This window comes from Erithacus rubecula, assembly GCF_903797595.1.
Source record: "Erithacus rubecula genome assembly, chromosome: 3".
In the NCBI taxonomy this organism is placed as follows: Eukaryota; Metazoa; Chordata; class Aves; order Passeriformes; family Muscicapidae; genus Erithacus; species Erithacus rubecula.
In genome coordinates this window covers 91203385-91216296 of record NC_136689.1, presented here as the reverse complement: position 1 = coordinate 91216296, position 12912 = coordinate 91203385, and the positions used below count along the sequence as shown (strand labels likewise).

At 45.2% G+C, this 12912-nt stretch overlaps 2 protein-coding genes across 2 annotated transcripts in view; one reads left to right on the top strand and one right to left on the bottom strand.

Moving 5' to 3' along the window:
* Positions 1–2072: 2072 nt before the first annotated feature.
* PTGR3 (prostaglandin reductase 3) lies at positions 2073–10805 on the bottom strand. The gene is made up of 2 exons (XM_079301065.1): positions 9668–10805; positions 2073–3855 (listed from the first exon to the last, which is right to left on the bottom strand). Exons 1-2 carry the CDS (start codon positions 9970–9972, stop codon positions 2931–2933), a joined length of 1230 nt encoding a protein of 409 aa, XP_079157191.1. The 5' UTR covers positions 9973–10805; the 3' UTR covers positions 2073–2930.
* A 191-nt stretch (positions 10806–10996) lies between these two features.
* Positions 10997–12912, top strand: part of TSHZ1 (teashirt zinc finger homeobox 1) — a 57722-nt gene continuing 55806 nt past the window's right edge. Inside the window, exon 1 of the mRNA XM_079301063.1 lies at positions 10997–12912. This exon is cut by the window's right edge and continues 602 nt beyond it. The gene's annotated coding sequence lies outside the window, so the exon portion shown is untranslated.

The window sequence follows — 12912 nt, the reverse complement described above, 5'->3', positions numbered from 1 at the left end:
GCATGCCACATACTTTTTCCTAGGCATCTAATATTTAAACATTATTTAAATCCATCATAGCTTACTTATTCAAAGGCAACCCTGCTCCCACAACTGTAAGTTTGCAGACTGTACTTTTAAATAAAGAGAAGTTGGGTATTTTTCCCCTGCTGCAAGCCAAATTTCATTATAAAACTCATCAAAAAAGGCCTTATCGGAATGTTTAAGAAATACTTTTCACCCTCTCTCCACCAATATCAAATTGCTCTCTTTCAGCAATTTAAAGCACAGAAGCTGTGTCTTTAAAAACAAAAATTACTTCTTCATTTCATATTCATTCATGGAAGAGATATCATATTGACCCCGAGCTACCCCTTCAGCTTAACATAAACATTTGACAAAAAAGACAATTCCAATGACCATAGCCTAACCTAAACACCAAAAGGGCCGTAAAATTTGTATGAAATTGGTGATCCAAGTTATGCATATAACAAGTGTAAGCCTTTTATTAATGCTGTGATCAGTATGAAAGTGGTAAACAACAATCTGAAGTCAAAATTAAAATGAACAACATGCCATATCTGAATATATATGTGTGAAACCTCCAAAGGTTCCTTTCTTCCCCTGTTTTGATCAGTGAAGAAGCCTGGGGCAGTTGCATTATGCAATGTTATATATGAAGTAACATATTATAAAGAAAGTAGAATGTATGTCCAAACAGAATCCTGTCACAGGAACAATTTTTTATGACAAAAGCATATGGAATTCACTGCCTCAGAAACACCAAATCTATTGAACTGACAGTGATCAACACATCTGAAAACTGGGCCACTTGGATGCTTTTGGCATTTGACTGCAAGAATTTAATTTGAAAAAACTGTTACTCATGCAACACTTCTGTAAGTATCACAGATGTAATCAATTGCATTTTTTTTTTTTTTAATTTTGCCACAGAATATCCCAAACAACGTTGTTTTTTCAAGAAGCATTTAATCACCAAGGACTTCACCTTATCCCTGAACAAGAAAAGACATTACATGCCTAGGAATAAAACGTTGAGAACTTTGCATGCTCTGTATGGCACCTGAGTGTTTGCATCCTTCTAGCATTCAGCTGGAATGTACCTTTCTAATTATGCAAAACACAAACACAGCACAATATTTGCATTATCAGAGATTAAAGAGGAAATATGTTTCTAGCAGCAGATCTTACTTAAAACAAAAATCATGGCGGTCTGATGCTCACCTTGAGTAAAAGAGAAAAATGGTCACAAAAACTCAATCTATTCTGCTTTTCCCCAAAATCCACCAAATTGAGATTAGACCTATTTGTCAGGCATGGCCCAAGAAAAGGACAGTTCTCCATTGTACACAATTCTTTATGATGCTAATGACACATGTACTAAAAATTTATATTAAGAATGCACAAAATCAAAATTAAACATATTTTTCTGTTTGCACTACTGAATAAAATGTATATTTTCATGTGTTACAATAAAAGATGTTGTGTACAGTCAGTCCTGAATGATGACCTAAAATTAAGTTTACCCTGGATTTTTTTCCTTCAAGTCCTAGATATTATCAGTCTATCATTATGCTTATTATGAGGCATATGATCTTAGGAAATTTCCATCTCTTTAACTCCATACAAATGAATGTAATTTCAAAAGATGTGGCAAAATTGGCCTTTAAGATCTTAAAAGTTTGCTATGGAAAAAAATATGTAGACCAAGCAGTTTCAAGTATTTTATTGTTCTGGAAAATATTACACTTATAGCTGGAATTCCCACTGTATGTACCATTAATAATATCCACTAGGTGAGGCAAAATTTTTGAAACTTTACAAAACCCTTTAACTGCACTCCCTAGAAAATCTATGGCTGAGCATCAGTACATGTACCAGGTATTGTGACTGTAGATTTAAAATGGTCCTGCTTGTTGTAACAGGGCTTCTGCAGAAGCAGCATTGGTAAAAGTAGAAGAGTGGCCTGATTATGGGAAGTTCCTTCAAGAATGATCAGTCAAATAACTCTGAAAAACTGAAAAGGAGCTAGACAGCAAGAAACATATAATTATGAATAAAAGCCACAAATATTTAAATAGCTTTTAAAACTTTATTTAACCTTCAAAGAAATGTACAGGGCCTGAACACACAGGAACATGGCTCAAAATTCCATTCCAATAATCTTTAAGTACTGACTAAAGGGAAACTGGACAATAAACACTAGCAGTTGAAAATGAAAAGGCAACAAAATGAAACTACATCACAACTTATAGTTAAAGATTTAAAAAAAAAATTGCACAGTTGTTTATAGTTATGAAAGGCAGATTAAAAAAAAAAGTCAAGTTGCTTAATACTACTGACATGTCAGAATTGGAGGATAAATTTCCCTGTGTAATCAGTCAAGGAATATTACTATGATCCATGATGCAACTGAATTATGATTATCATGTTTGTGACAGAAAATCAAGAGCATTTTTTTCTCAGAAACTTCAAAAGATTAATAGAGCAACCCAAAGATACAACTCTTTACTTATTCTTGTTCTAACAATTTTATTTTTAAATCAGGGAATCAAAATCGCTGAAAGATTTTTTTTTCCTGAGCTGAACTACATATGAAGTCTTATCAAATCAGGCTGACAGACTAAATCTGCCTCTGCATCAAGACTTATTCTGTCAAGAACAATGTTCTTGTCTCACGCTAACCTAAGTGACAGTATCAAACACAGGCCCATTATGTCCCTGCTATAGCCACTGATTTAAACACTTTTAAGAAAATAAAAACAAAACAAAAAAAAAACCCCAACAAAACCAACCCTTTTTATTAACACTTTAATGCTGTTTTTTAATATAATATCCATTACTAAGCTTAAAAAAAGAAATTGTTTCTAGTAAATCTAAGGCATAAAGTGCCCATTTTCTCGCTTCTGATTTATATCATTGTTCTGTTTTTACAGCTTACTGTTGACAGAGTGAGGTAATTCAACTACAATTTTTCCAATGTTTTTTCCCATGTACATGTAATCTACAGCACGGAATACAGATTCCAAGCCAGTGAACTTGCCCTCCGGAGACATGTCTCCAAAGTCCACCTCACAAACCAGGTCTCCTCTTTCATACATCTTGAGCAAATGCTGCAGAGCCATTTTGTAGTCAGAAAGGTAATGGTTCAAGAAGAAACCCCGGACGCTAGCAGACTTCTTCAATAGTTTTGCTGGCAATAATTCTGCTTTAATGGGCTGGAGGCCAGTGGGGTTTTGGTAGCCAGCGATAAACCCAATAACTATCAGGCGCCCTTTGATAGCCAAGGCATTGAGAGCCAAGTCAAACATCTGTCCCCCAACAGATTCATACACCACATCCACACCTTCGGGATAGTCCTTCCTCAGCACAGACTCGACATTTTCAGTTTTATAGTTGATGGTACGGTCACAGCCAATGGATTTCAGAAAGCCACCCTTTTCATCACTGGAGCAGGTTCCAATTACATGGCATTTTGCCTTCTTTGCAAGCTGCACAGCGAACTGGCCCGTTCCTCCAGCTGCTGCTGTCACCAGAACCTTCTTGCCTTCAGACAGGTCTCCCAGCTCTTTCAAACTGAGGTATGCAGTTGCGCCACTTACCATTAAAGTGAGAAACTCGGGTTTCACTGAGGGTAGAGGCACTGCTTGTCTGGCAGACACAACTGTGTATTCAGCAAAGGAACCTGCTTTCACATAGGCCACAGCTTGACCCAGTGTGAAATCTGCACTAGCACTGAGTCCTAACGCTACCACTTCACCGACACCTTCAAAGCCTATATCAAAGGGGGGTTTAACTGAGGCGTCATATCGACCGGCTGAGTAGTTTATATCAGATGCATTAATGCCGACAAATCTAGAAGAAAACAAAAATGTATTAACGAGATTTACTCCTTACCAAGCTTTCATTGTATGAGAAACCTTATATTCAAATTTGTGGGATAATTACAAGATTGTTCTGATTATCTGTATATTTGAATAATGAGTACACTCCAAAAATTACTCTTCATCAGACTTTCATAGTTTCCATTCTCTTATTCTAGAATTACGGACAAATTTTCTAAACTAAAATTAAAAACAAGAAGCTGTAAAAAGTATAACCCAAACCCAACCCAAAACAAAAAAAATCCCTTATATTTTGCTTAAGTCCACTTGACCAAACTAAACAAACTGAAAATAAACCTGCAAAAGATTAAAGCATGAAAACTAATTGATCACTTCATACAAGATGTGAAAACACAGAAGAATGAAACATGCAGAGCGGTAAATATGTGGATTCTGGCAACAAATTTATATTTTTGAATATAATAATACTGCTAATGACTAATGATCATATTAACTATCGATGTCATTTGCAAGGTCATGTTACTGTAGGCAAGTACTTTTTAATTGATGGAGTCACTACAGCAAATTTGCCTTTTGATGTAGCTAATGTCAATGTTAAAATATTTTTCTTCATATAAATTACTTGCAACACATCAAAACAACCTTGTATAGAAGGAGCAAAATTGTAAAACTGAATATCAAGTCCTACTGACCTCTAACAGGTGAAAATGGATGGCAATTTTTTTTTTTTTAGGGAAAGATAGAGACATTCTCACAACTTGATTAAGCACTAGGAGATAATTCCTAGAACAAAGTTATGATCTAGTTCAAACGCAAAGACTATTTTTTTAAAATATCTATCTTTACACAGGCAAGAGAAGAGAGACTGGGAAGGTTCTGCTAACTAGAAAAAGTAAAAAAGAAACATGAAACAGCAAATGCCAGGACTGTTACTTTGTGTGGAAGTGACAACTTAAAAGGTGTACTTGACACCATGCAAAAGCTGCAGAAGTAGGCAAAGAGTGCACTTCTAATTGTTGCATTTAGCAACAAGCTCAGCTCGTATGTGTGTGTAGTTTTAAATTGCCTGCACACAGAGCGAGGAGAACTAAAACCGCTTTGCTCCTTTTAATATTCTTCATTCTTTACAGCATGGGGAGCTTCAAACTTTCACCAACGTTATGTATAAAAAGACACGTACGTGTAAACATATCCATAAAAATATAGGTAAAAGTGACTGTAGCTCTCTGTCTAATCCTGCCTTTAACTCGCCGCTCTGCCGCAACAAAAAATGCCTACGTCTTGTCCGCAGATACAAAAAATCTTCTATTAACCCGCTTTGCGGTGACTCCCGTAGAGGAGTGCTAAAAGATGTATAAAAATTGGTAACGGAGTTGCAGCTTCCGAGGTAAAGCGCGTCCCTCGGGCGCCAGGCGAGACGCGCCGGCGCTGCACCAGCCTCCTCCCGCTCTTACCCCCCAACTTCTGGGGAGGGCAGCGGAGGGTGGGAGCCCGGTGGGGAGCCGGGGCTCTCGGTAGCTGCGAGGCCAGTCCGGGGAGCCCGCTCTGCCCCCGGCCCCAGCCCCAAGGGAGGTCCCCGCTCCCGCTGGGCTCAGACCCCCCTCCTCCCGCCCCCGGCGCGTCTGCCCTGGCAGGACGCGGAGCAGCCGTGCCCGCGGCTGGGGCAGCGCGCCCCGACAAGGGCAGGCAGCGCAGCCACCGGAGAACAAACCCCCGTGCTTTGAAACCCTTCTCCTAACCGGCGCTGCACGGCGGCGGCCGGAGCACAAAGGCAGGTAGAACAACAAACGCTGCGACGACAAAAACTTTGCGAGCGGGGAAGGGGCGAGTCGTGCGGGGAGCCGGGCGCCTGCCAAGCGGGGCTCCAGCACACGCACCGCTGCTTTTGTTCTGCAGCGGAGAGGATGCGGACCCTTCGTTCCCCGCCCGGGCCGCAGCGCAACTTGTGCGTGCGGCTGCGGGGCCGCGGCGCAGCCCGGCCGCTCCCGCCGCGCCGGGCAGGGGCTGCGGGCTCTGCGCCCGCCCGCCCCCGCACACTCACACACACACACGGACACGCGTGTACACCCCCCCGCTCCCGCCCCGGCTCTGAGGGGCTGCTGTGCCACGGGAAATGATCCTCCCTGGCCTTCTGGGTTCATCACTATTAATCAACGCAGCCTGCCGTCTAGCCCTCCCCCCCTCTTTTTTTTTTAAACCTCCTTTTTATTGTATGCGAACTCAAAACTCCTGGTCGCATTGTACGGACCTTTTTTTTTTTTTCCTCCCCCCCGCCTTTTTTTTTTTTAAACACAAGATTGTTTAGTCTCTTAGATTCCTTGCATATTAAAACGATCATAGGCACCGTCTGGATTAAAATACAGTGTCTAATTTGCCTTGTCATTGCAGCTGACAGAAGTGAAGTGGTAGGATATGTGTGTGCAGTTTCACAGATTATTTTGCTTTTAAAAGTAGGAAAAAGTACAAATTGCAAGTTGAAGATCAGTCTACCAAGACTGAGGAAAGCAGACAGCGCAAAAGTAACATTTACTTGGGGTGCTAGTAGGCTTTAAGACCCTTTCCAGATCTTTTATGCTGACTTCATTCACTGACTTATTTTTAATCTGTTCTTTAATTTAGAAGTTTCTAGTGGAGTTTTGCCCCTTCCATTCAAGATGCAAACCTGAGGCAGGGTGTGAAAAAAGCCTGAGAGTGGCTTTTCTCAAAATAATTACGCACATTGAGTCACCCGTTTTATTTATACTCAGCAGTGTTGAAACCCCTCACACTGTTTATTATAGAAAACAGGAGGACACTGCCGAGGGGAAGAAACGCTGTTTTGTGTACCACAACAAAGAGTGAGACACCGAAAACCAGCATCACAGCCTTAAACACAGACAAAACAAAGTCATCCAAACCAGTACTATGCAAGAAAAACATTATTTAGACCAAACACCCAGCAGGAAAAGCCCTCCACTTTTCCCACTGTGATCCCTTTAGTCCCCTGGTTCAGAAAGAGAAACTTTCTCAACCCCTCTTACTCCCTTTTCTATAAACTTTGTTCCCATCTTCCAGTCCAATAATCCTTACAGGTATTTTGGCAATGAAATGTGTCACTTCATCAAGAAAATCTCCAAAATCTCCCAACAACTTTAACAAGGACCAAACCTTCACAGCCTTTGGGCCCTTCTGCAATCAAATAAAAACCCCTTGCTTCCACACCCATTCCTTCCCCCCCCCCCTCCCCCCCACAGCAAACAGGACAAACGGACATACAAAACTCAAATGGCTTCATTCAGGATTCATCACCTTTTCCCTTCCCCTTTCTCTCCTACACAGAATCAAAGTTAAAAAAAATAATAATAGCTTAAATTAATTTTTAGTGTTGAAGGATTTTTGAGTAAAAGATGGGTTCTTTTCTTCTGTATAAAAAAAAGTAGAAATAAGAGTTGCTGGCATAGTTCTCTAAAGGAAAGTTTTCCCTAACTGCATCTTATTCTAAAATATCTATCCAGACACAGATTTTAATTTCCTATTCCCATAAATACCAAACCAATTTTATTGTGGTGAATGAGGATTGTTTTGCATGAAGAGCTCAAAGCAATTAATACTATTCATGGGTGTGACTGGGACCAAAATGAACAAATCTGTAAATGCCCTCTTGGAACCCAAGTCTTTAATTGTTTTGGTTTTAATTATATGCTTCTACCTATTAGAAAATGTATAGTTGTATTTGAGCTGGGTTGTTTGTTTTTTTTAAAAACAAACAAAATAGTCAGGGACTCATCCTTTCAGGATGGGACAGTCCTTCCCCAGAGCAACAAGAGAGAGGGGGAAACATTCACAACTTGCTTCCTGCTGCAGCTTGTATACAGCGAATATAATTGTGTCTTCTGTGATATTCTTCAGAAATGAAAGTAAAAAGAGAAGAAATGCCACAAATAATACAAAATGTATCAACTTTACAACCAGACTTGATCACTCACCTCTTCCTCCCCTTCATCCCCACTCATGCATGTGTACCAGTAGAGGAACATGTGTGTAACAGGCTGATGTGTTAAAGCCAGCAATTGCCTGCCTGAATCTGTGGAACAGCTCTTGCCTCGAGTGTGCTACAAGCCCTTTTACCATGAAGTGTGCGTGTCCCTCGAGCACCCAGGGAGCCCACCCAGCAAAGGGGGGGAGAAGAGGGAGAAGACTTACACTGGAAGCTGTTAAAAAAAATAAAAAAGACTAAATTTTAAAAATTTACAGGAGGGCGGGCAGGGGAGTGGGATGAGAAAGACTCCAAGTGCGTGTGTGGGCGGGAGGGGAGTTGAGAAACAAGGATGTCACTCTGCTTTGCATTACCCAAGTGGAGTACTTGCTACTTGTATCTCAAGTCTTTCGACCTCTTCCACAGAATGAAATGCCGTTTCATGCCATTACTGTTTCAGTCATTAATGGATGCAGCAACATAGTGTTTTAAACTTTTGAGGTCAGGAGGGAATTTTGGTCTCAGAAATCCTAGTGGGAGATGCCAGCATGGAATGGAAAGTGCCACAGCAGCTTTCTCATGAGCTCCTGTAAGAGTCCCTGTTCTTTCTGCTCATCCCTTCTTCACCCTGTATTGTTGTGTTACATATGTGTTACATGCTACATGTATGTGTTACATACACACAGACACGCAGTCACACAGTGCCTAGTAGACCTCGCAGCATTGCTCTCAAGCTAACTTGGTGCTGCTTAACATCTTTAAGCTCCCATGGCGAGCACGGCAAGCTATGTGTTACTATGATTTCCTTGCCTGACAAGAACCTGAGAGCGCTGCTCTCTCCCGTGCCAGCCACGCAGTCTGCTCCAAAGTTCCCGGAGTCCCGGCTTCCCCTCGTGAGCAGAGAAACCTCTGAACTTCAAAAGGTTTCGTTCTAGCGCAAGGAAGGACGGCGTCTAGGAAGGAGTCACCGAGAACAAACAGGTTTTATGGAGACAGCTGTGGGGGGAGGCACGTTTTGTCCTCGGAGTCTTCATTTCACGGCGAGCTGGTCACCGTGCCGGCCGTGGGATTTACGGTGTATTATGCTAAGCAAAATGTCACCTCCTCACTCTTCCCGACCCGGCTGCTCCCTAAGAGCCACCAGCTGCGGGCCCGCGTCCTGCGAGGGAGGCCGAGGGCCGCCCTGCCCCCTCGGCGCAGGGCTGGGGGTGGCGCCGGGGCTGCCGGGCGGCGGGCCCGGCCGCGGCCTGCCCGGTGAGTCACGGCGGCGCGGGGGGAGCCCGGAGAGCGCCGTGCGGGGCAGCGCCGGGGAGAGGCGCGGGGCCAGGCCCGCCCGCACGCCGCGATGCGCGGCAGCGCGCCCGGGGCGCTTGTGCGGGTGCGCCGGGGACGCGCTCACGCCCCGGGCGCTGCGTGCGGGTAACGAGCCCGGGCAGGCCCCAGGGAGGGGCCCTGCCAGGCTTCCCTCCGTCTCACTCTCTCTCGGCACGCACCGAACCTAACGCTGCCTCTTCCCTCCCCCGCCCCCCTTTGGCACAGGGGCCCTGGGGTGTTTCTCTTCCCTGGGGCAGGCGCAGGGCGGGAGCGGCGCGCACAGACAGACAAACACACACAGCCCCGCCACAGGAGGAGGAGGAGGAGGAGGAAGCGTCACCCCCACACACGTGGATAGGGTGACAGAGCTGTAGCACCAGCCGTTCAAAACAACAACAACAATAAAATGAAATTAACAGTCGCCAGATGGCGGCTGGTACAACTTTGGAGCCGGTCTCCGAAGTGAGGCAGCGTGTGGGAGAGAGCAGGCCACAAGGTGCCGGGAGGCGGCGGGGGCCGCGGGGCCGGGGCGCGGGGGCGGGCGGGCGCTCACCTGTTCCTGACCAGGAGGTCTCCGTCTCCCGGGAGTGGCACGGGCGAGTCCTGCTGCAGGGTGACCGCTTCCCTGAAGTTTTGGCTCAGCTTAGTCACCACCAGCTTCTTCATGGAGCTGGGGATGGACGAGCCCTGGAAATCCAGAAAGTGACGGGAGTAGGACATGTCCAGGATGGGCCGCCACCAGCTGCCACCGACGCAGGACCAGGCGGGAGCCGCCGCGGCGCAGGACGGCTGCAGCCGCCACCACCACCGCGCTGCCCGGGAGCTCAGCAAAGCGCCGCTTTTCGCGCTAAAACTCATGCCCTGCCTCGGCTCTCCTCTCCCGCCCCGCTCGGAAGAGCTCCGGCTCGGGATTCTCCAGGCAGCTCGCAGGACGCGCCGGCAGGAGAAACTCCCCGCTCGCAGCTATGTGTGTACGTAAACAGAGCCCCGTGCAGCAGGTTCCCCTCCCCTCCCAGCCGGCCCCTCCGCCGCACGGAGACACCGCCGGAGGAGCAGCGGCAAGACGCTCCCCCTGCAGCAGCCGCTCGTCTTCTGCCGCCGCGGGCACTACGGAGGGGCGAGGCCGGCCCGCTCCCGCGGCCGTCCGTCCGTCCGTCCCGCCAGCGCCGGCCCCCGCCTGCCTGCCCTGCCTTGCCTTGCCAGCGAGGCGGCCGTGCGGCAGGCTGGAGGATCTCCTAAAGGAGATGGTGGTGGCTTTTAGTTTGCACCCTGCCTCTGACTAAGGGGTTTAAAAATAGGGGAGGGGGGGAAGGGGGGTAGACAGACGGACAGAGAGAAACGCCTTGGATTACCCCCTCCGCCCCATTCTTTAGTTTACAAGAAGAGGGTATCTCCCTACCAAAAAAAGAAAGGGAGGAATAAAAAAATAAATAAAAATAGTAGGAAGAAAGCACGGTCAATTATCGGCCGGGAAGGTTAGAGAAGTGGGGAGAAGTTGCAGCTAATCTCCTAATGTTGTTATTAGCCGCCGCCGAGGAGCCGCTGCCCGCGGGCGGACGCTCCGCCCCTTCCGTGCGAAACGTTTCACTTCCTCGCAAGGTGCTACGAATCAACCCCGAGACGGCGGCGGCGGCTCCGCGCCTGCCGCGGGAGGGGATTTAAACGGGCCAAGCGCTTCCCGCCGTCGCCGTCCTGCCGGGAGGGGAAGGGTAGCAGGCTGCTGTCAGTTTGCTCAGGTCGCAGGGGTCCCCTCACGTCCCTGCAAGAAAAATCTTACTCTTCCTTTTCTCCGCTTGCTTCTTTCTTCCCTCTTAAAAAAAAAAAAAAAAAAAATATATATATATATATATATAAGTATATATGTATGTATATATAGTCACCTCTCGCTGTAGGTTGCGTTTGGGTGAGGGAAACTGCTCAGGGAATCAACTGGATCACGGGACCGAAGTCAATGTTGTGATAGAGCCGCCAATCCCAACTTGGTAAAACTGCGTGGAGAGAGGCAATGTAATAGAGATGTTGCATTGATGTCGCGTGTAGTTCCCAGAATTAACTCCATCCTACCAGTATAAACAGCTCAATGCTTAATTGTGCGGTAGTAAGAAGAAAGAAAATCCCCTTCTGCCCGAAAAAGAACAAAACTGCAGTTCCAAGTGTTTTCCTTTAGGAATCAGCTGGGTAGTTTTTATTTGCTTTCTTGACTTGAAGGAAAAAAAAAAGAAAAAAAGGGAAGAACCCTTCTGTTCTCGCAGCTAACATTATATAAATCCCCAGACACATACTGTGCAAAATGTATTAGCAGTATGTTTCATATGCTGCAGTTCTCGCTCTGCAATCTGTTGGTATTTTAAAGTAAGGATGAACTGTAATCTCCCATAAATCATTTTTAATTCAATGCTGGGTAGACGTGTGCCACGGCGAAGTATCATCTCCTGCTTGCCTTTTTTTTTTTTTTTTTTTTTTTTCTCTTTTTAAGTTTGCTGGAAGAAGACCTCTGCTGAAGTTAAATCAGCACATGCGTCTTGCACAGCACTTTAGCAAGTGGATTATAATAACAACCCCCTCAACGCATGTCTCCATGAGGAATCTTTTATGCTGTACTGTATTAAGACTTTTTTTTTGTCATATTGTTTAGCTCTGGGAAAGGGAAAAAAATGAAAACAAAGCAATTAAAAAGATTGACAGGTATGGGTTTGTGTGAGACCTATTTGTAATTGTCAGGGTGACGTGGGCAAGAGGAGGAGGAGTAACAAACTGAAGCAGGAAAAGCAGCTCGATGTGTCTGTCTATCAGTTGAGACTGTCTGAGAGCCCTGGGATCCGAATGTGTGTTATATTTCAGTGAAAAGAGAAGAGAGGGAGAGTGGATCTCTTTCTCTCCCAGGAGTTTAGGGGGGGGGGACAGTTCACGTTAATCTGTCCCACTCAGTGAATGTCTTTTCTTCCTCCCCTCCTCCCTCTCTGCACACACTCTCCGGGGTTTTTCTTGGTTTTGGCAAATTTTTTTTTGTGTGTGTGTTGGTTTTTTTTTGTTTTTTGTTTTTTGTTTTTTTCTTCTGTTGCAGATCGAGATCAGCAAAAAAAATCCATGATAAAAATGTGTTTGCATTATATTTAGTAGCAGAAGAAGCTTCGATTTGTGGAAGAGAAAAAAAAAGGGAGAGCAAGAGAGAAAAGTAGTCCTCTCCGGTGGTGACACTGTTTGATCTGTGACTGTTTGGAAGGTGGAGGAGTGACTGACATTTCCCATCCGGTGTATATGTATGTATGGGGGCTTTACTCCTTTTTATGATTTGCTTCCTTGCTCTTAGACTAAGTGCTGGGAGGAGAAGGAGAGACTGGATCGACCTCGTTTTTTGCACAATGAACAAACTATTACCAACGCAATAAAAAACCAAACAAACAAAAAACCCCCCAACAACAACAGCAACAACAACACACAAATCCACGAGCTTGAAACGAGCCAGCGAGCGAGCGAGAAAGTTGCGCTTTGAGACTCTTTGATCTCGGAGAAAGCCTGAGAGGGGGGGAGTGACTGAATTTACCGTCTCATCGCCGCCGCTTGCTCGGCTCTCCACCGCGAAGAAGGAGAAGAAGAAGAAGTGATTAAGGAAAGGAGGGGGAGAAGGGGAGAGAGAAAAAGGAGGAGAGAAAAAAAAAGGAACGAAAGAAAGATAATGGATTTGGGCTACAGATTTAACTGATCAAATCTTATTTATTTTGCACATCTCCACTGGCATCTTCCCTGCTGCTGCTGCTGCCGAGAGGACTGAAGAGCTTTGTCTTATAAGGAACTTAA

Bases quoted from the DNA above. Each gene is read 5' to 3' on its own strand.
- PTGR3 (XM_079301065.1), bottom strand. From the start codon at position 9,972: ATGAGTTTTAGCGCGAAAAGCGGCGCTTTGCTGAGCTCCCGGGCAGCG. The intron at 3,856-9,667 runs GTGAGCGCCCGC...GTTTTCTTCTAG, and splicing joins GACCTCCTGGTCAGGAACAG to ATTTGTCGGCATTAATGCAT.